This window comes from Trichosurus vulpecula, chromosome 2, assembly GCF_011100635.1.
Source record: "Trichosurus vulpecula isolate mTriVul1 chromosome 2, mTriVul1.pri, whole genome shotgun sequence".
NCBI classification, from domain to species: domain Eukaryota; kingdom Metazoa; phylum Chordata; class Mammalia; order Diprotodontia; family Phalangeridae; genus Trichosurus; species Trichosurus vulpecula.
Window position 1 is genome coordinate 363996756 of NC_050574.1, and position 22836 is coordinate 364019591.

The 22836-nt window shown below is 41.3% G+C and overlaps 1 protein-coding gene across 1 annotated transcript in view; it reads right to left on the bottom strand.

Moving 5' to 3' along the window:
- Positions 1–1674: 1674 nt before the first annotated feature.
- LOC118837179 (cell cycle control protein 50C-like) overlaps positions 1675–22836 on the bottom strand; it is a 37542-nt gene continuing 16380 nt past the window's right edge. Inside the window, 5 exon segments of the mRNA XM_036744135.1 lie at positions 1675–1838; positions 6215–6424; positions 11388–11528; positions 12849–12936; positions 15795–15896. Coding sequence (XP_036600030.1) covers positions 1675–1838; positions 6215–6424; positions 11388–11528; positions 12849–12936; positions 15795–15896 — 705 coding nt within the window.

Genomic DNA, 22836 nt, shown 5'->3' on the forward strand with positions numbered 1-22836 from the left:
TTAAACTAAACTACAAAGCAGCAATCACCAAAATGATTTAGTACTGGTTAAAAAAACAGGGACATTGGGGAAGCTAGGTGGCACAGTGAGTAGTGTGGAGTCAGGAGGACCTGAGTTCAAATCCAGCCTCAGACACTTGACACGCTTACCAGCTGTGTAACCTTGGGCAAGTCACTTAACCCCAATTGCCCTGCCTTCCCCCCTCAAAAAAGAGAAAAAGAAAAAAAAACTAGGGACATCAATCAGTAGAACAGATTAGGTATATAATACACAAAAGCAATTAAATCCAGCAGCTTAGTATCCTACCTCCTCTTATTTCTAGTTTCTTCCTTCTGTCACTTATTTCCCATTTATCCTGCACATAGCTTGCTTATACATATTTATTTGCTGGTTATCTCCCCCATTAGATTGCGAGCTCCTTGAGGGCAAGAACTATCTTCTTCCCAGTGCTTAGCACAGTGTCTGGCACATGGGAGATACTTAATAAATGTTTTTTGACTAACTGACAAACTAAAATACCTCAACTCCTGGGTTAAAAGAAAAAAAAAACTATTTAACAAAACTTATGGAAAAATTGGAAAGCAGTCTGATAGAAATTAGGTTGAAACCAATACCTCAGACCAAATAGCTCCAAATAGACATGACTTAGTTATAAAAATAGAGTTCATCACCAAACAAGGAGGAAAGCAATGGATAGTTTTGATTAGATAAAATTGAAAAATATTTGCACAAACAAAACCAATGCAGCTAAGCTTAGAAATGAAATGATTAACTGGGGGAAAAAGCTGCAACAACTTTATTTGGGAAGACATATGAACTGATGCAGAGTGAAGTGAACAGAACCAGAACAATTTATACAATATCAACCACTTTTTTAAAGACTTAAGATCTTTGATCAAGAAATCTTGATCCACCAAAATTCCAAGGGACCAATGATGATCTATACTACTACTTCCTGACAGGGAGGTGATATACTTAGTATACAGAATGAGACACACACCTTTGAACATGACCAATGTGGAAATTTGTTTTATTAAATAGTTTTCTTTTAAATTGAAGACGTGGTAAGGAGAGAAAACAAATGCTTATTATTTAAAAATAAAATAAAAACTTAAAAAGAACATAATAGCAGGGATCACAGAGGCTACCTGAGCTCCCTTGAGGCATGGTGGCCTCAAATATCTGAAAAAAGAGGCTAGCTAACAGAACTTAATATGGATCTCAGGAGATGTTTGATTCTACTTGACAATAACCCATTGTTTTGGTTTATAAATAATCAAACTCATTCCTCTGGGATTTCCCAGTGGAACCACAGGAATTACATACTGAGTAAGTAAGAGATGTTAAAATGTACTTTATTCATAAGATTTGTTCATCTCATTTTTATTCTTGCTTATCCATATTTTTTCAGTGAAATTATGGTGTATGCTATTTAAGATGAATCTGCATTCCTGAATTAGAAAGTATGTAATTATTATGTATTTAATATAGTTCTACTTCTCTTGGGCACCCTGTGCATGCAATGGAACTTGGTCACTAAGTACAGTTCACTCTGCTTACAACAACTCAGTCACTGCAATCCTTTTCTGGGGTTTTGACCGAGGTGTTGGAAGTTCTGAACACAGGCCCACCCCCTCTTGTTCCTCTCCACCTTTGCTTTGACCTTGGCCAGTTTTAAGGTTGGAAGGATGCCTTCCTTTTTTTCAGTTTTAAGTGAACTGCCGTCATGGCTCCTGTGGCTGTATAGGCAACACCAAGAAAGAAGCTCTTCCCTCCGCTCCACGTCACTGTGGAAAGGACCATTCCCTTTTTCCCTTTGAATATGGTAACAGGGAAGTCTGGGAAGGTTTGTTAAGGATATGTTTCAGTATTTCACAAATACTGTACTATACTAATCTATACTATACCATAGAATATGACATATGACATGATATAATGCCATAAAATATAAAACAACAAAATGCAATATGTTATGATTTGATATGATACAATTCTACACCACATAACATAAATAGCTAAGACTAGTGTTTCAACAATCCAGCTAGCAGCTCCCAGGGGGGTTTAAGATCCACCCACAGCCAGCACCCAGAAAGCTGCCAACAGCACAGGTTCTTTTGATCTGCTTAACTAAGGAAAGCAAGGTGAAGGGGTTGACAAGCTTACTTTAATCCAGCATACAGACGGCATTCACTTAGTTCAGGGGAAAAAGCCAGCACCCTAAACTTCACAACAAAATACAAACAAATTACAAACATTAACAGACAGACCCAATACAATTCATAGTTACCAACATCTAGGTTCGGCCCGGGAGCTCAGAACAAGGGCTGGCCCAGAGTCACGCGCCACCACTGCTGTAGGGAGGAGCTCCAAGGAACAGACAGCCAACCCCTGGTTTTTATATCTTTTTCAGCGTCAGGGGTGAGTCACACATTCGACTCACCTAGAATTGTCACAAAGAGGTGGACTTAAACCCACGTGGTCTAAAAGCCTCTGCTGTCCCAGACATGTAAACTAGGCCCTCCCTGGAGTTAGCCCCACCTTGGGCCCCACCTTAGTTGCCAATCCACACCCACATTGGTTTTACACCTAATAGGGGTTTGGGCCTAGGGCTTAGCACCTAGTAAGGATTACTCAAAGAAAACAAAGGCCATTTTGCTTACCAACACAACTGGCTAGCCTTAACATTTACAAAGTGTCCCACACGTGTAATCTCATTTGATAATCACAACTTTGTGAGGTAGGTGGTATCATTATTTCCACTTAACAGATGAGGATGCTGCAACAGAGAGAGGATAGAGCACTAGGCCTGGAGTCAGGAAGACCTGAGTTTAAATCTGGCCTCAGACACTTACTAGCTGTGTAACCCTGGGCAAGTCACTTACCCCTGTTTACCTCAGTTCCCTCATCTGTAAAATGAGCTTGAGAAGGAAATGGCAACTCACTCCAGTATCTTTGACCAGAAAACTCCAAATGGGGTCGTGAGGAATCAGACATGACTGAAAAACAACCAAAAAACAGAGAGAGGGACTGGAATTTCGATTTCTTTGGTTACAGAGAACTTCCCTGTCTCTTCACCTTATAATCTTAAGAGTTGTTGTTGAGTCATTTTTCAGTTGTGTCTAACTCTTCGTGACCCCATCTGGGATTTTCTTGGCAAAGATACTGGAGTGGTTTGCCAATTCCTTCTCCAGATCATTTTACAGATGAGTTAAATGAGACAAACAGGGTTAAGTGACTTGCCCAGGGTCGCACAGCTAGTAAGAGTCTGAGGCCAGATTTTGAACTTCAGGCTGGGCGCTTTATCTACTGTACCACCTAGCTGCCCATAATCTTAGAGAGCTGAAGTAAATGGCTTGCCCAGGGTGATGCAGCCAGTGTTGTCAGACGTGTGACTTGAACTCAGGTCTTCAAAGAGGCCAGCTCTCAGTTCATTAAGTGTAGCAGGCTCTATTTATCACATAAATAAATCATTAGCATTATTAAGTGAGGAGAGACTTTCTCTCTGTCTCTCTCTCTCTTTCATCAAACCAAAAGATAGAAAAAGGACCTCTACAGCTCTTAGGCTGGATTCACCTTTTGTTTTATGAATTGGGAGCTGGTGGCTAGGTCACTTCCCTGTGCCCACAAGAACCTGTTATACTAAAGTGAACCCTCTGGTACTGTTATCCACCAGGAGTGAGCAAAGAAAAAGAACTGAGTGGCAAAACATTTTTGGTGGGAACATGGGAACACAGGCTCCTTCTTCAGGTTTTTAAAAGTTCATAATTCCCCAGAGGAGAAAGTGTTTGAAGTCCTGTCTGCTCTCATTAGCATTTAATGACATCATTGTGATTATACATGTGGCCTGAGGTTTTTATACAGCTGGTGCCTTTTGTAAACCAAAATAATAAACAAACAATGGCATCTCTTAGCAACGGAACAGAAAAGAGGCATTTCCCAGCAAGGCCCTGAAAGGCCTCAAATCCCCTGGCAGCTGGTATTTCAGGCACTAGGAAGCCTGATGGGAAACTAGTCCTATTTTCCTTTTAGATCAGCATTCTTCTGACCCCTCTAGCCTCGGGCCTCACCTCTACCCATCAGCATCCTTTTTCCTGCCCCTCTTGGAGGCTGCCCAACTACAACTTGCCTTTCTTTGCATGGCGATAGGAGGGTCTTCTCACAGGTTGAATGTCTTTCCCCCTGAGTAGTAATAGGGTATTTCTCAGCCTCTAACTTTCCCAGACAGATGGGAAAAACAAAACAAAAAACCAACCATTACATTGGTGTGGAAAGCTAGAGTTATCCGGGGCAGTGAGAGATTGATTTGGCCAGGACTTGAACTCAGTCTTCCTGTCCCCAAGGCCAGCTTTCTATCCACTAGGCAACACTACCTTTCATCCCCACATAATAGAAGGAGAGATGGAGGCCCAGATAGGTGAACAGACTTGCCCACAGTTGCTCATGCAGCAGCAGAGATGGGAGTCAGACAGTCTTTCAGACTCTCTAGGGATCTAGGGATCTTTCTATTTACTGCCCAGGCTGTCATTACCCAGAGGGGCTACAATGGGCCTGGAGTCAAGAAGACTTGAGTTCAAATCCAGCCTCAGACACTTACTAGCTGAGTGACCCTGGGCAAGTCACATAAAAAAAGAAAGACTCCATTTGCCTCAGTTTCCTGAACTGTAAAATGAGGATAATAATAACATCTACTTCCCAGGGTTGTTGTGAGAAGCAAATGAGAGAATATTTATAAAGTGCCCAGCACAGTGCCTCCTGCATAGTATTTATATAAACATATAAATACAAATAAACATATAAATGTTTATTCTCTTCCTTTTTTCCTCTCCCTGAGAAGATAAGATTATCCCCAACATTGTGATTTTGGGGATATTGTAGGGGAATCCTATTCTAACAGGGGCTATACTATATTGACCCATTGTTCTCAGTCACCTTGTAAATCAGTGTTGGGGGAAGCTCTGTTAGGGCATTCTTCAGGTAACTCTACCTATGGTTTGTACCCCTACCTGCTAAACATCACATACAGGCCATGGGGGAGGAACTGAGATGTAATGGCCCATCCCCTTCTACTGTGTGGACCCATCTGAATCATCTTTATCTTATTATGAAAGTTATCGATAAAAGCTGGCTCCATCTTGAATCCTCTGCTCATCTCCAATGACGAGCCCATCCATGGGTTGCTACCTTGTTGTACTTTCAATAAATTCCTTTTAATTTTCTTTATCTTGTTTTGCCTCATTAATTCACCTGAGCAAGGAATTTTACTTTTAACAACTAGATGCACTCGGAGATCCTTTTCACCTCTGCATTATGACCTATATCTCTGGAGGGAATATTCCCATCAATGAGATCACGGATCCCAGGAAAGGCAGTGTGGGGCAGTGGAGAGAGCACTGAACATGGAAAGCTGAACTTGGAGTCACTGGACCAGAGTTCCAATCTTGCCTTTGTTACTTACTCTCTGTTTAACCTTGACCAGGGTACCATCTCCATCACTTTCTTCATCTATAAAATTAAAGGGTAGATGACTCCGGAGATTTCTTTCAGTTCTAAGACTACGATCCTCTGAAATACTGGAACACTGACTGACATACAGGCAGAAGTTACTGCATGTTCTGCTACATGGGTGAGGTGGAGGGAGCTGGGATAGAGAAATAATTCCCCATTATTTCCAAACTATGTGGTGGGGTCAATAGCAAGGTTGCTTAAGTGACAAGTTATAGGTTTGTCTCATTCTCTCTCCACCCCCCCCCCCATTTTTGTGAGGCCAAAACATTAAACAGTACCTAAACCACTGACTTAATTTGGACAAAATAAATCCCATTAAATTTTTTTTCCTTACCACCATACTGTGCATTAAACTGTATTAGGCGTTGGAGGAGAGAAAGATTAGATTTGTTGTTGAGTCATTTTCAGTTGTGTCCCACTCTTCATGAGCCCATTTGGGGTTTTCTTGGCAAAGATACTGGAGTGATTTGTGCCATTTTCTTCTCCAGCTCATTTTACAGATGAGGAAGTGAGGCAAACAAGGTTAAGTGACTTGCTCAGGGTCATACAGCTAGTAAGTGTCTGAGGCTGGATTTGAACTCAAGAATATGAGTCTTCCTATCTCCAGGCCCAGCATTCCATCCACTGCTCCATCCAGCTGTCCCTAAAGCGTAAATAGTATGCCTTTATGCCCCTCATGCTCTGCAGGGAGCAGATGGAGAAAGGATACTGTAGGATATGTCAAGGCTGTAATTCCCGGCGGGGAGGCCATGCGCAAACTGCTGGATTCTGTGGATGCGCCGGGATAGGTTTTTGAAAGTGGGAAGGGCTGCTACCCGCATCCAGACAATGAAATCATTGTTGAGGAAGCCATTGTTTTCTGGATTCTCTTGGTCCAACTGATACACCGGCTTCCTCCAGTAAGGGGGCTTGGCAGTTCCTGTGGAAAGAAACCAAGGGATTGGGGGAGACGGGCTGCTGGGTGACACCGTAGATAAAGCACGGGTCCGGTAGTCAGGAAGACTTGAGTTCAAATCTTACCTCAGACACTTACTAGCTGTGTGACCTCACTTTCCACACCTGTAAAATAGGGATAGTAACTGCACCTATCCCGCAGGGTTGTTGTGAGGATCAAATGAGTTAATTGTTAAGAGTTTAGCACACAAAGTGCCTGGCACATAGTAAAAGCTATGTAAATGTTAGTTATTATTATCACTATTATTTGGACTATGGTGAGCCTCTGAGAGTGGAGGGCCACCAGGCTGCCTAGGGAGGCATGCATTGAGCCAGGTCAGTGAAAGAGAGCAGGTTAAAGCTTTCAGGATTGGGCCACTTGGCCACTGTACTTTCAGTCTGGGCAAGACAGGGAGACATAATCTCTCTCTTTTTTTCTCACTTTTTAAAAAATTTATTTTTAGTTTTCAACATTCACTTTTATAAGATTGTGAGTTCCAAATTCCCCCCCTCCTTCCCCTTCACCTCCCCAAGACGGTGTGCAATCTGATATAGGCTATACCTGTACAATCATACGGAACATATGTCCACATGAATCATGTTGACACAATCTCTTTCTTAAAAAAAAGCTTCTACCGCACATATGTGAGCAGAGTACTGTGCTTGCTGCCAGGGACAGACAGAAGTTTATGGAATCAATAAACAAGCATTTATTCCGCACTTGCTATCTTCTAGGCACTGTATTAGGCACTGGAGAGACAAATGAAACAGTCTCTGCCCTGGAGGAGTTTAAATTTTATTGGGGGAGACAAAAAGATGTACAAGATGATATTAAAAATAAATACAAGGTAATTTATGTACAGGGGAGAGATCTAGCAGCTGGGGGGAATCAGCTGAGGCTTCATGCCGAAGGTGGCGCTTAAGGTGGACTTGGGAGGAAATTAGGGATTATAAGAGACAGAAATGAGGAGGGAATGCACGCCAGGCATCAGAGACAGCCAGTGCAAAGACAAGGAAATGGGAAATGACACATGTATGAGGAATAGCAAGGGGGCCAGTTTGGCTGGGTTGTAGAGTATATGAAGGTGAATCATGTGGTGTTGTTGGTGTTCAGTCACTTTTGTTGTGTCCAACTCTTCATGACCCCATTTGGGGTTTTCTTGGCACAGCTACTGGCATGGTTTGCCATTTCCTTCTCCAGCTCATTTTACAGATGAGGAAACTGAGGCAAAGAGGGTTAAGTGACTTGCCCGGATTGCACAATTGGTAAGTGTCTGAGGCCAGATTTGAGCTCGGGTCTTCCTGACTTCAGCCCCAGTACTCTATCCATTGTGCCACCTAGCTGTCCACGCTAAACTTAATGAATACTTATTGAATGAATGAACATTTTACAAGTATAGACATTGTGGAACCAAATGTCCTACTCATTCAGCATCCTGATGCTCCAAGAGTCATGAATTAGATCCTGGAAATGAACTCACACTAAGAATCTGAGCATATGACTCTTCAGGCCAGGGCTTAGGGTCCCAGAGGGGAATTTTGCATTCATATTTATTAAATGATATCTTATTCAATATATTCTATCAATTCAAATCTGTTAAGATCTCTTTAGATTGGGATTCTGACACCCAAAATGTTAGCTATCTCTCCTATAAGAATTAGGTATAAAATTAATAATCATGGAGAATTTTAATGCCCCACTAAATCAAGCAAAAAGATTAAGAAATGACAGTGCTGAATAGAGTATTAAACAAGTTAGATTTAATAGATACATGAAAAGAATTCAATGGGAAAACCAAAGAGTGTACACTTTTCAAAAATACACACGCCACATGCACGAAAGTTGATCTGGTTTCAGGGGTGAGCTGGGTTGGCTTGAACTGGCTCTTGAGAGTTGATTGTTAAATTTTTAGTGTAAGTATTTACACCTCAGAAATAGGCAAACACTACAAATCAGGGCTTGATTTATTGTTTAGTGGATTGTCAAGACTTAAGAAAGAGATGGAGGGGCAGTTAGGTGGCAGAGTGAGTAGAGCACCAGCCCTGGGGTCAGGAGGACCTGAGTTCAAATCCAACCTCAGACACTTGACACATGTACTAGCTGTGTGACCCTGGGCAAGTCACTTAACCCCAATTGCCCTGCCCTCCCCCCCCAAAAAAAAAGAGGTGGAGAAAATGTTAATAATGTAGATCAAACTTAAAAAGTGTGTTGTGTAGACATTTTTTTTTCCTCAGAGAGTTGATTGTTAAAACATTTATCAGCACACCATTGTCTGGATTGCAAAGAAGGTATGAATAAATATAGAAGAATAGAAATTCTCTGCACTACACTTATGACTAATAATACAATTAAGTTAAGTAATAAATACGAGGAACAAAATATGTAAATCCAAGTTAATACTAAAAGGCTATTTATTAAATAATCAGCAGATAAAAATCAAAAATAATAGGTCATATCAAAGGCAATAATAATATGTATATTTCACAAAAAACATATAGGATGCAGCCAAGGCAGTGCTCAGGGGCAAAAGTATTGATTTGAATGCCTATATCAAAAAGAATGCAAAACAGAAAACTAATGAAATAAATCTGCATTTTGAAAAGGTAGGAAAGGAGGAAAAGCAACACACCAACAGAAAAACAGAGAACTTGCCAAAATAAGAGTTCAGATTAATATAAAGGAAAAGAAGAAAACAACTGAAATGATAAATAAAACTAAAACCTGAGCATTTGAAAATACCAATAAGATTGATGGTCAATAGCATCTCTAATTAAAAACAGAAAATTACTTTTATACATCACCAACAAAAATCAAGAGAAACTTACAGAGAAATGTCATTGACAACAACAACAAAAATGCTTCAATCATTAGGACGTTAGTCTATCTAGATAGACAAGAAGTATATGTTAATACAATTGCAAAATTATTTTGACAGAAATCAAGAACTAAACAAATGGAGGGATATTCTTTTGTATGTGGTTAGGTGGATCTAGCATAATGAAAATTTGTTGCTGTTGTTCAGTTGTGTCCAAGTCTTTGTGACCCCATGGACCACAGCACGCCAATACCGTCCATGTGGTTTTCTTGGCAAAGATACTGGAATGGTTCACCGCTTCCTTCTCCAGTGGATTAAGGCAAACAAGGTTAAGTGAAATGCCCAGGGATACATAGCTAATAAGTGTCTGAGGCTGGATTTGAACTCAAGTCTTCTTGATTCCAGGCCCAGGGCTCTATCCATTGAGCCACCCGGCTGCCTCATAATGAAAACAAGACTTTCCAAATTAATATATATATTTAGTGCAATTCCAATAAAAATACCAACAGGCTACTCAATAGAATTAAATCCTAACAAAATTCATATGGAAAAGCACTCAGGCAAAAATATCCAGAATAGTTATGAAAAAGAACAGCTGAAGGGAAGTTGGGCCCAGTATATTTTAAATGTATTATAAGGCAATATTGTAAAAGCTTTTGGGCACTAGGGGAAAAATAGAGAAATAGATTGATGGAATAAAGTATAGAATGCAGAAATAGAACCTGAAACACACAAGAGATTCGTGTTTGATAAAAATCATGCTAAAACATTGGGAAATTTCATCATTATTCAATAAAAACTGATGGGAAAATTGGCTGGTTCTCAATCTCTTTTTTGGTCATTTTGCTATCCAGTTTTTTTTCCTAATCAGTTTTTATTAAGTAACGATAACTTAACAGACTTTCCATTCTTGTAAAGCCTGCTCTGTGACATTCAGGATATATAAGACTTAATGCGCTGAAGAGGGAAGTTTTCAGTCACATGGTTTGCAGATGGGACCAATGTCTCCTCCAGAGAAACCCAGCCTTCTTTTCCAACTGTGGGACACTTGATGCTAACAACAAAAAAAAGTGCCGCCTAGCAGGATCAACCTTCCTTGTGCTTTTGTATGTTTCCACCTCCACTTCTGAAACCCTTCTTCTTAATTAGAGAGATTTCCTTTGTGGAAGGAAACAAGAATGTTCCTCCACCTTGGGCTGGTTGAAGCATCCTTCTCTTTCCCACAGTGGTTTGACTTGGGAATACTAATTGCTGTGGGCGACATGATCGAACTTGTTGATGTCACCACTTCAACATCCTTTCCCTATGCTGTGACCTGCCCAGAGTATCCCAGAACCTCCTATTCTGGGGACAGGAGAAATATCAGCTTCCTCAGAAGACCAGGTTCATCTAAGTTGTATTTCAAAGACATTAAGCAGCAGTATTAAGTTTTCTGATTTTCTCTGCTATGCATCACAGACCATCCAGGAACATACAGAATTCCCCCTAGGAACCAGGAGGCCAATTAGAAAATAACAAGCCATTTTTGCTTAATGTCTCAATGGGAAGGATGCTAAATTCAAAAAGTTTATATTTTATCCTAAGGGTATGGGGAACCAATAAGCAGGGGAGTGACACGGTCAGAACTATACTTTAAGGCTTTTAATTTGGCAGCTATGTGAATCTGGACTGGAGACTGAAGATGGAAAAGACTGAATGAAGGGAGCTAAGAGTTCAGGCTAGGGGTGATGGAGGTCTAGAATATGGTGGCCTAACGGTAAGAATAAAATTGGGGAAAGATCATGATCATAGAGGGTGAACCAGAGAGAGACCATTTCAGGTCATGCCAGATTTCATCAGAATAACAAATCCAAAGGGCAGGGCTGGGAGGAAGGAAATTCCCAGCCATTCCCAAGCTGGGGAATCAGTGCAAAATTTATGAAGAAAATATCCTACAAAAGGGAGCAGTAAGCATCTGAAAGATGGTGGTTTGTCCCACTTCCTTACATACAATATTAATTTACGGTGGCAGGCTGCTGGTCATGCTCCTACCACACACTGCTCATTGCCATGTATGGTGGGACTGGATGTCTTCCCCCCAACTACCTTTCTAAAGTGAGATAAACTGACAAGGATGGTGTTAATGGGCCTTACCTGCAAATGCACTGGAAAGGTCACTGGACTTGGGATTTTGAAACTTGACATGCTTATCGGTCCACTACGTAATGTCACTGCTGAGCAGGGGGACATTGATTCTTGTAGATGAGTTAGGGTAGTATGACAGAAGAATAGTGTCTGTAGGGAAATCCAGAGAAACTTTATCATGTGCATGGGTAAGTTCTCTAGTACTATAACACACACATAGCCAGGCTACACTGGGAAATGGCCAACTCCTAGCTAAAAGTCCATTCTCTAACCCTACTACCATTTACTCAGTTATGTTTTTCCCCCTTTTGTGTATGTCCTATGACTATTTCTGGGTGGTTGGTATTGGTGCAAAATTCCTATTACCTTCTAAAACCAAAAGAGACACTAAAACCTCCCAACCAGCTCCTAACCACTACTTTACGTGCCTGACTCACTGGACCCTTGTCCAACCCCCATTTTTGTTATCCCCTCTCCAGTCTTCTTATTTTTGTTCATAATGTCACCTAGACCTGTCATAGATTCTCCTCTCCTCCTCTTCCTCTTTCCCAACCCCAACTAAACAATCTATTTAAATAGATGCTTATTAAACTCTTATTATGTTCAAGTCATTATGATTCCCTCTCTGTTGAAGTACTGCCCTTCTTTTAAGGCCTAACTCACATTCTGTCTCTTTCATGAATCCTTCCCTACTCCTATGATCTCCTTAACATGAAAGAGATTTCTTCCTGCTCAAATTTCTCACAGTATTTTGCTTAAACCTCTCTTTGGCACGTACCTTATTCTTCCTTGTTTAACAGTCACTGGCAGAGTAGTCCCCTCATTCCAATTACTCCTTGGTCTTTGTCCTATCTCTCTTTGTATACATAGTGCCTTTACATAATTGGTTCTTAATCATTCTTTTCTAAATTGACTGAATTTGGAAAATAGCGACGTTTAGTGGGATTTTAATACACATATGACTAACAAAAGCAATCGGGACTGATTGTTCTTCCAGTGAATACTCCAATTATGTTTGGTTCGAATTTAATTCATGAATTAATTAATTAAATTCATTAATTGATTAATTAATAATGAATGAAAATTAATTTATGAATCTTTGGAAGCAGGTGGTATTGCAGAAGAACTCCCCAAATCTTTCTGGGTCTCAGTTTGCCCATTTATAAAATGAAGTGGTTAAGTTAGATGATCTGCAAGGCTTCTTCCAACTTTCATTTTAAGTCTATGTCTACTAATTTGCAAACTGAGTACTATAATCCAGTGCCCAGTGTAGGAATTCAAATAAAGTTAATTCAATAACTATTCACTATATAACTATGCACAGGATACCATGCTAAGGGAGGGAGGATGCATTTTAGAAATGTAGATTTTTAAAAAGTGTAATTTTGCTGCAGAGGTGGTGATCTGGACATTTTAACTGACTGCACTCACTGAAGTGGATAAACCCGAAGGATGACAGAAGACACCCACCATTGAACATGCTGTTGGTGATGGCACCGCAAGGAGCAAGGGGTATATCACTGGAAGCCCTCTGGAATGGAGCGCAGTTTTCAACATTCTGAATTCAAGATGACACAAAAATGAGGAATGCCTTTTGTCTGGTTATTTGGGTTGTTGGAAGAAAGAAAATTAGCAGCAACAGAGACCAAGGAATGTGTTGTTTTTTCTAAAGTTTCTTATTCAGTGTTTATAAGAAATGGTCTACAATTTGTATTTTGTAATAAGGATGTATGTTTGCAGAAAGGGAGGGGCAAAAATGTGCCAAAATATGCTACAAAATGGTGGTTATTTTCATATGACTACATAAAAAAAATGTAAAAAAGGTTTTCCTTAAGTTTTCCTGCTAGCAATTCACATGTTCCCAGACAAAACTGCTTAAGCTTTAATAAGTTTTCTACTCCAGGTCTGAAAAGGTTGCCTTCTTAGCAAAATGTATTTTTCCAGAGCTGATGTTAGCAGTGAAGTGCAGATCAGTTTCTTCATATAACTCAGGAAGTTCTAAAGCTCCTTTGAGGGGTCCAGTTATAAGGAGATAGATCTGATGAGCAGGAAGGAGACCTACCACTCCTTTCATACACTAAGCCCTGTGACGGTAAAGGAAGGTATAGGCATTCATACACAAAGAGGTGGGCTAGGTTCACACCACTGTTCTAAAGGAGGAAAGCTTCTGTACTGCATGGCCAATCACCCAGAGTTCATTCAGCCCCAACCCCCATAGTCTCCAAAAATGAAAATAGCAGTTTTTCTTTAGGAAAATCCTAGGTAGTGTATAGATTTCTGGCTTTAGTTTCTGTATTATTCTTGCCAGGCCCACACTAGGGCTGGGATCTGCCACGTTCTAGAACAGAGAGAGTTCCATTGCCCAGATTTAGAATCAGAAGGGACCTCAGAGGTTTTCTGGTCTTACCCTTACCTCAGTAGGAATTCCTTCTACTGTATTCCTGATAAATGCTCACCCAACTTCTGAATGAAGACCTCCAGTGACAGGAAACCCAATAAACCCTGAAGCATTACGTCATACTTTTGGACAACTCACACTGTTATCAATTTTGTCAGATCAAGTCAAGTCAAGAATCATTAAGTGCCTACTATGCTCCAGGCTCTGTCTAAGCTCTGAGGATAAAAGGAAGGGCAGCAACACGCAAACAATGATGTGTAAATAAGATATATAAAGGATAAATTGGAGATGGTCTCAGAGGGAAGCTTTAAGGAAGACTTTATATGAAACTGAAATCTATCTTTGCAATTTCTCTGCATTGCTCCTGCCACCTGGAACCAAGCAGAGCACACCTGATGTTCATTTCCCTTGTCCATCCATCTCACCCACCCAGCCCTGGCAGGCTATCAGGTCGCTTGACTTGCTGATTTTAAGAAGAAACTCATTTAAACCAAGCACTTTAGCACTGAGAATTCACAGAACAGAGTATCTGGTATCATTTGGGGAGAAGGAAATAGTGATGAATTTGATGTGATTGCAGCCTCTCAGGGAAATCCTGATCAACAAATCACAACCAATCAATAGGGCTAGCTCCTCTACTAGGCAGACAGGGCTATCCAATTGGAAACTCTCAGGGATGTTTCAGGCCTAGATTCTGAGACCCTGGAGATTAATGGTGCTGGGGTTATCACTCGATAGGACCTTTGATCCTTGGGACCAACCAATATGGCTAGCTCCTCCACTAAGACCTCAGAGAGAGCTGGAAACTCTTTCAGAGACATTTCAAGTCTAGATTTTGAGACCCCAGAGATTAATGATGGTGGGGTTGTGACTAGATAGTTATACAGACAGTTCCTTGTCCTCCCTACTATCTTTTAAAAAATGTTTTGTTGGCATCTTTTGTTTTTTACATGCCATTTACACAGTCATTTCCCAATACACATGTCCACTGGACAAAGAAAAAATCAGGCAAAATTGGCAAAGTATCCTACATTGGACAGTAAATGTAAAAACCTATGCCCATTGCCTCCCGCCTCTCTATAAGGAGGAATAAAGCCCGTCTCAACGTCTCTTCTATAGATACAAGATTGGCCGTTGCATTTCATCTGAGTTCAGCTGCTTTTCAGTATGGTCTCTTCTGCGAGTCATCTGTTCTCATCCAAAGTTGAAGCCTCCACAGGTGGAGAGCAAAGAATGGATGAAGCCAGAAGTTTCCCTTGTGTGTGGGAGTGGGTGGTGCTAAAAATAATATGCAACAAGTCAAAAATAATTACAAGGGATGCAGGATGGCTTTAAATGAAAGAGGGGGAAAGCTCTGCTTACATGGGAAGCACAGATGGTAGACCAGGAGTATAGAAGTAAGAGTGAATGAACATATCATTCAGGGTTAAGCTATAGCGTACAATACTAAGATGACATCAGGAGCCTGAGCCCCGTAAATGTTTCCTCAATTTGCTGCACTCAACTTTCTTCTTCTTTCTTCCTTCTTTCCTTTCTATCTTTCTTTCTTAATTGGGGCTAAGTGACTTGTCCAGGATCACACAGCTAGTAAGTGTCTGAGGCTGGATTTGAATTCAGGTCCTCCTGACTCCAGGGCCAGTGCTCTATTCACTATGCCTCCTAGGTTCCTCATGCACTCAACTTACTTCAGATGTGGCTACATCTTTAATCTTAGCTGTTGCGTCTGGCCCATTAGCTCTTGGACTCAGAGTCAGGAAAACCTAGGTTCAAATCCCACCTTAGCTGAGTGAACCTAGGCAAGTCATTTAAACTCTGTAGGCTGCAGTTTCTTCATCTGTAAAAAGAGGAGGAAGGCAGTCAGTAACCTCTAGATCTATGGTCCTATTATGATCTTCTGTTCTCCACAGAAACAACCATCTCTAAGTAATCACATGATTTTCTTCTACTTCCTCAGATTTAAAGACCCACAGAATAAACAGCACCTGAGAGTAATTCAATGATTTTAAATGAAGTTTTACTGTAATATCTTCTCCCAAAAGCTGGTGATTATTTCTGGAATTAATATATCGGTGATGGTTCTGATAGAAGTTGTGCAGTTTATAGTACATATATACATTGCCCTTGGAGGAGAAAAAGAAATGAATAATGGGAAATTAAGAAAAGGTAAATGGAATATTAGTGAACATGAACAAGAGCTTTAAGCAGTGGTACGCTGGGGCCAGTTCATGATGGCTCGGATTAGCTGATTGTAAAATTTTCAGTGTGAGCATTTACACCTCGGATATCAGCAAGCTATAAATCAGGGCTTGATTAATTATTTTGTTGATTGTCTAGACTTAAAAAAGTAGTGGAGAAAAAAGCGTTTGTGTGTGTGTATATACATACATACATACATATGTATATTATATATATATATACACACACACACACATACATTCATAATACATACATACACTTATTCCCTCCCCCCCAACATCTCCGAGTCAGTTGTTAAACATTTACCAGCACACCCTTGGTTGCTTTTTCCTAAAAAAGGCATCAAGGCAGAGCATTCTTGGAGCTAAAAGGCTCTAAATGTTTCCTGGGTCCCCCAGAAAGTCTACCACGGTTACTCAGTGTTGGCAAAGTCTAGCCCAGAAAAAGGTCTTAATGATTACTAAACCTTTTCTTTCTTACATTTATGCAATGAAGGAGGTAGCTGTTTTGGCAGAGTAGATCAAAGGTCAGCCTTGGAATAGGGAAGACTTGGGTTCAAGTCCTATGTCTGACAATACTAGCTGCCTAACTATAGTCAAGTCCCTCGTGCTCCCATGCAATTCTCTAAGACTCTAAGTTACAGAGGAGTTAGCAAACTGCATTAATGGAGTGAGTTCCTGAACCAGGATTCCTTTCCATAGATGAAATCATGGGTTCAGATCAAAATGATTTTCCTCCTCCTCCTCTTCCTCCTCTTCCTCCTTCTCTGTCTCTGTCTCTCTCTCTATTTCATTTTCTCCCCAGAGTTAAGGTAGATGACAAAGCATGAAAGTCATTTTTTTCAAGCAAATACACAAAAAATCCTTTAAAATATTGTGTTTGTGTGGCACTGTTTCAACAATCCAGCTAGCAGCTGTTGTGGAGGGTATAAAACCAACAAAAACCAGCTCACAGAATGCTGCAAATCCAGGTTCTTTTGATCTGCTTCACTAAGGAAAGCAACATTAAGGGGTTAACAAGCTTATTTTAATCCAGCATACCAATATCATTCACTTAGTTCAGGGGAAAAAGTTAGCACCCTGAACTTTGGAGCAAATACAAACAAATTACAAACATCGACAAACAGGCCAAATACAACTCATAGTTACCAACATCTAAGTTCAGCCTGGAGCTCATAACAAGGGCTGGCCCAGAGTCACGCAAGCCACCGCAGCTGTGGGTCAGAGCTCCCCGAAAAAGCCAATCCCGGGTTTTATATCTTTTTCAGGATCAAGGGTGAGTCACACATGCACGCGACTCACCTACATGACCTAAAATCATCACAAAGAGGTGACTTAAACCCACGTGGTCTAAAAGCCTCTGATGTCCCAAACATGTCACTCAAACCCATGTAACTAGGCTTTCCCTTGGGGCAAGGAGGTCGTCAAGGACTCCTAATTTAATCAAGGAAATAAAGGCCAAACTCTTCGGGGGCACTTGGTTGAACTAAGTGCTAAGAGCCCATTTTGATTGCCAGCACAGGCACTGATCATATATAGTGGATGATTGCTGGACTTGGAGTCAGGAAGGACAGGCTCACACATTAGCCATGACTAGCAGTTCGACCCTGGGCAAATCACTTCCTTTTTGGGTCTCAGTTTCCTTACTATAAAAACAATCCTAGACTTCAGTAAGAAAGACACCCAGGCAGAGAAGTAGTTGCAAAGAGGCAAATTTATATGTGATACAAGTACATGACAGGCTCTGTCAGTCTCTCAACCCCTCACTCACATGAGCAGGTCAAGCCCCCAAAGAGTGCCTGCTTCTATCCTCAGGGTTTTAGGGGTAACCTTTGGAGGGAGGTGAAGGCTTTTCTATTAGTATAACTAATACTAATTACTAATAAGTAATTCTGCCAGTTGATATCAATTAGCCAGCTAGACTTAATTAGCTCCTAGAAACTGGTGTTTACTAAGGCGATACTGAAAGGATAGTTGATACAAAATTCCTTCTAAAAGTCTGAGACATACTTCCCCAGCAAGTACATACAGAGGCCAGGGGAAAGTGGGCTCATACTCAGAGCACATGTGGCAAAAGAAGATCATTCACTGCTCCTAGGAGTCCTTTTCCCCACTTCATAGGGCCTTCATGTGCCCTCACTTCCAGGAACTGTGAACTAATTATCTATTTATGAAGTTCCTCAGTGGTTATTGTTGTTCAGTCGTATCTGACTCTTTGTGACCCCCTTTGGGGTTTTCTTGGTAAAGATACTGGAGTGGTTTGTCATTGTCTTCTCCATCTCATTTTACAGATGAGGAAACTGAGGCAAACAAGGTTAAATGACTTGCCCAGGGTCACAGAGCTAATAAGTGTCCGAGGCTAGATTTGCGCTCAGGTCTTCCTAACTCCAGGCCTGTTACTCCAGCCGCTGCACCTATAGGTACGGGGCAGCTTTCTGCTGAACTTGTAGAGTCCTGAAACTGCCTTTCCTCAATGTGTCTAGTCCAAGGCCACATGTGACCTTAAGGCTGAAGGTTCCCCACCCCTGGTCTAGTCTGTCCTTGACTTCTGTTGCAGATATTGCTGTCGGTCACCTCTGCTCTGAGGATACAATTAGGCCGATGAGAAGTCCAACTCTTCTGACACTTTGAAGCATGTGGGCCAACCAAGAAGGAATCAGTAGCAACACTAGCTAGCAACCATCAATACCCTTCAATTACTGCTTAAACTGCGCCTGCTCTACATGTGCTTTGTAATGCATATAAACTCCTTGAGGGCAGGGAATATTTCCCAACTCCCAGCATAGTACTTCACACATGGTGGATTTTTAATCAATTCTTGTTGATTGACATCCCGCCCTCCACCCCCAACCTCCATTTATAAAATACTAAACCAAGGCCCAGATATTTTAATTGACTTGTCAAAGATCACACAGTAAACTAACTGATGGAACCAGTACCAGAATTAGAATCTAGGTCTCTTGACTCCTTAACCAGTGTTCTTTCTACTACAGCACACAGGCCTGAAAATTTCTCATTGAACATATCAAGCCATTTGTTTCTCTCATTCTGAACCTCCACCTGAAAGGAGCATTCTAGGAAAGATTTCTGCATATCTGACTGATGACCTAGGAAAAGACAAGCATAGAAAATGGGAGCTGGGGCATGGAGTGTGCTGAACAAAGAGGTAAGGTAAGAGGTAAGGGTGAGTGACAGGTGAAAATAAGGCATCTGGGGAGCATAATCCTGGAAAGGGGAAAATCTTCAGCATATGGGAAAAGGGAACAGTTTGTTATGTGGGCATTGGCAAAACCCCAGACCATAGCCAACACAAGCAGGAAACATCATGGGTAAAGGGGAACAAGTCAAACTTAAGAGAATCATTTTCTCTCATGGCCACCCAACCTGCTAATTATATTTACTCACTTATTTGAATAACCAAATTCATAGGTTTGTGTCTATGTACGTGCGCACACGCACGCACGCGCGCACACACACACACACACACACACACAATGAATCTTTATTGTTGGCTCCTGACTTTTAAAAAAAATGCACATACACATTAAATCCAGATAATGGAATTGACTGTACATTTTCTTGGAAGCCGAAATGGGAATTCTCCTTCAGCTCAATTATAGGCCCATATAAATGGTAAAATAAACAGGCAGAACACATACCACACTAGGGACTGTTGTATTTTAATAAACTGTTTCCAATGGTTCTCTTCCCAAAGGCTGAGTTCAATGAGGGCCTTCATGGCTGTGGCCTCTCCGATGATTTCTGGTGGCAGGTCAGGCTTTGTGGAGCTTCCTCTCTTTATATCCAGTGGGGCTTTCAGACAGTTTCCCTTTGTTGAAGAACAGAGGGGCTCACATGGGTTTGCCCTCCTGGTTTTCAGCAATGTATAATATGCGGTGATTTGATAACTGAATGCTCTGATTCCCCTAAGTAGTTTGGTTGAGTTTTACAAGAAAGTCTCTGCCTGGAAGAAATGGTTAGCAGCTGCTAACACTTCATTTGACTTAGGAAGCTACAAAAAAAAAAACAAAAAAAAAAAACTTCGTACAGATGGGATTGTGGCCTTTTGGGTTTTACCTTAACAAGCTTTTCTTCTAGAATGTAAGTGGCACTAACTGACTTTTGTGGAGAAGGAGGTTGGGAAGGAGGCAAGAAGAAAGGGCCCTTCCATTTGGAATTGTAGGTTTCTGGTATCACAGGCATATCTCAATGCACATAGAAAATACAAGTGACGCTGTCAAACGGGTATGATTTCTGTATTTATGTGATTTATATGCCATTATCTACTCTAAATTCTATTATGTTTTGAACCTATTGAGTCATTGGTTTCTTATTCTGAACCTCCACCTGAAAGCAGCATTTCTGCATAGTTGACTAAGGACTTAGGAAGAGACAGGCATAGAACATGCAGCTTGGGGTACGATGGACAAAGAGACCATTAACTATGAACCATAAGATGATTTGCTTTATAATGAATCCTTTCCAATGAAGGCATTCTCAGAAGGGTCTGCCATCATGCTTCCATCTGGTATCATCATCCTTCACAGAGGGAAATTGGAGAAGGAGGTTTTAGACCCCAAATTTCCCATGGTATGAAGTGTCTGTTTAGCACTACATAGCTTAGCACTTCATTTCTTCCTTCATTCAGGCTGGATGGCAGCTCATCATTCTAAGAGTTTCCAGTTTGGTTGGATCTGCCAGAGCCTCGACTCTGCTGGTCTGGCCTTTGGGAACCCCAAATCACTTCTGTGCCATGACAAGGCATCGCGCACCCAATCAATCTAAAAGTTTTCATTTTCATTGTTCCCAACCTGTGGTAGAACCTTCTGAGCTCTTATTGATCTGATCGATCACAGATGGAAACCCTGTACCTTGACCCCAACACAGCAATGTCATTTGGGTCTTCTTCAAGAACAAAGGACCACTATCACAACCCTATGTGCCAGGCTTTGGGCTAAGAGATGGCAGGATATAAAGAAAGGCAAAAACACGGTTCCTGCCATCACGGAGACCACAGTCTAATGAGGGAGACAACATGTAAACAACCATGTCCACGCTAGGTATGTAGAGGAAAAATGGGAAGTCGTCTCTGAGGGACGGCAATAGCAGAGAAGAGGACACAGCTAGTCAATATCTGAGGAAAGAGTCAAAGTCAGGTCCTCCTGATTCCAAGACTAGCCCTCCATTCGTGGTGCCACTTAGCTACCAATCAAACACAAATAAGAAATGTAAAGTGCTCTGCAGACCTTAAAGCCTTTTTCAAGTAAACGTGACAGAGGAAAATCAATTAAGAAATAATTTAACTATTTGGTATTAGAAGACAATGGCAAACCAATCTAGTATCTTTGCCAAGAAAACCTCAAATAGATCACAAAGAGTAGGACACGACTGAAAAATGACTCAACCACAACAAAAATTTTCTATCCACATAAATGGAGATTTCTCACCTGGAAAAGCCTTAGTGGGAGACAAGGGGTGGAAGTTACAGAGAGATTTTTTATTTTTTGCATAGGGAAAAATGTAGGCCTAGTGGGGCTTAGAGGATTTGAGCATTTGAGGGGTAACACCATATATAGGGGAGGGATATACTGCAAAAGGAATGGAGAGTGAATTTTGCTTGGAAACAGGAGACTGTGATCCAGTCCTGGCTCTTCTACTTGTTAACACTGTGATTTTGGGCAAGAACCTTAACTTCCCTGAGGCAACTGTAAAACGGGCATTAAAATTCTTCTACTCCCTAACTCAAGGGGTCAAATGAAATAAAGTATGTGAAAGTGCTTTTGTACCCTTAAAGTACCATGGTAGTGAGAATCACTACTGCTACTGCATTAATAAAATTGTCCCTAGAATAAAATACGAGCCTTAAGCTTGGCATTCAAAGTCCTTTTCAGTTTGGCTCCAACCAACTTACCAAACTCATTTCACACTACTCATGGATCTTGAGTTGGGAGGGACATTAGAGATTACTGAATCTAGCCTCCTCATTTTGCAAGCAAGAAAACTGAGGGTAACATGACTTGCTGAGAGTCAAACATATAAGCAACAGAGTCAGAATTTGAACCCAGGCTCTCTGACCTCCAATCCAGTGTTACTGTTTTTTATTTTTTCCACAGAGCCTCCCTTCCATGTACTCTACATTCCAGCTGAATAAGACCCCAACCTCATCCTTCATTCTCCCACATCCTGCTCATGTAGGCTAGTCCCCACGGACTAGCTTGGAGTTTGACCCTGTCACCTATTTTCCTTTTGAAATTTTCTCTTCCTTTAAGGTTCAATTCAGGAGCCACCTCCTCCACAAAGCCTTTGCTATCTGCACAATAATAATACTGTGCTGACTCGATGGAGACAAAGATGAAAAGTGATACTTCCTCCTCTTAAGGATTTCAAATTTGGGGGTGGGGAGCAAGTGTAGAACTAAGTAAAACAGGAATAATGCAACATACAGTGCGATAAGTGCAAGGGAGAAGTGCTGGCAAAGTGCTTTAAGAAAATATGGGCAGAAAGAAATCACTACGCTGGGGGTGAGAGTGAAGGGGGAGGTGGAGGGCAGAAAAGGAGAGAGACAGAGAGACAGAGAGACATGCACACAGAGAGAGAGAGAGAGAGAGAGAGAGAGAGAGAGAGAGAGAGAGAGAGAGAGAGAGATGGGATGAGGGAATGCTTTATGGATTGATTACATTGGACCTGACTTGGGCTTTGAAGGAAAGGGAGGCTGGCCTGTATTAATTAGTGCAATGGAGTCGGGGAGGATTGCTCCCTCGGAGCTTTGCCGAGGGCCAGTCGGGGTGCCAGGCACGTAGCTCAACAAACACTCATCGACTCGACTCGAAAACCCCAGATAAGGAGGGGTGTACAAGCAGCCAAG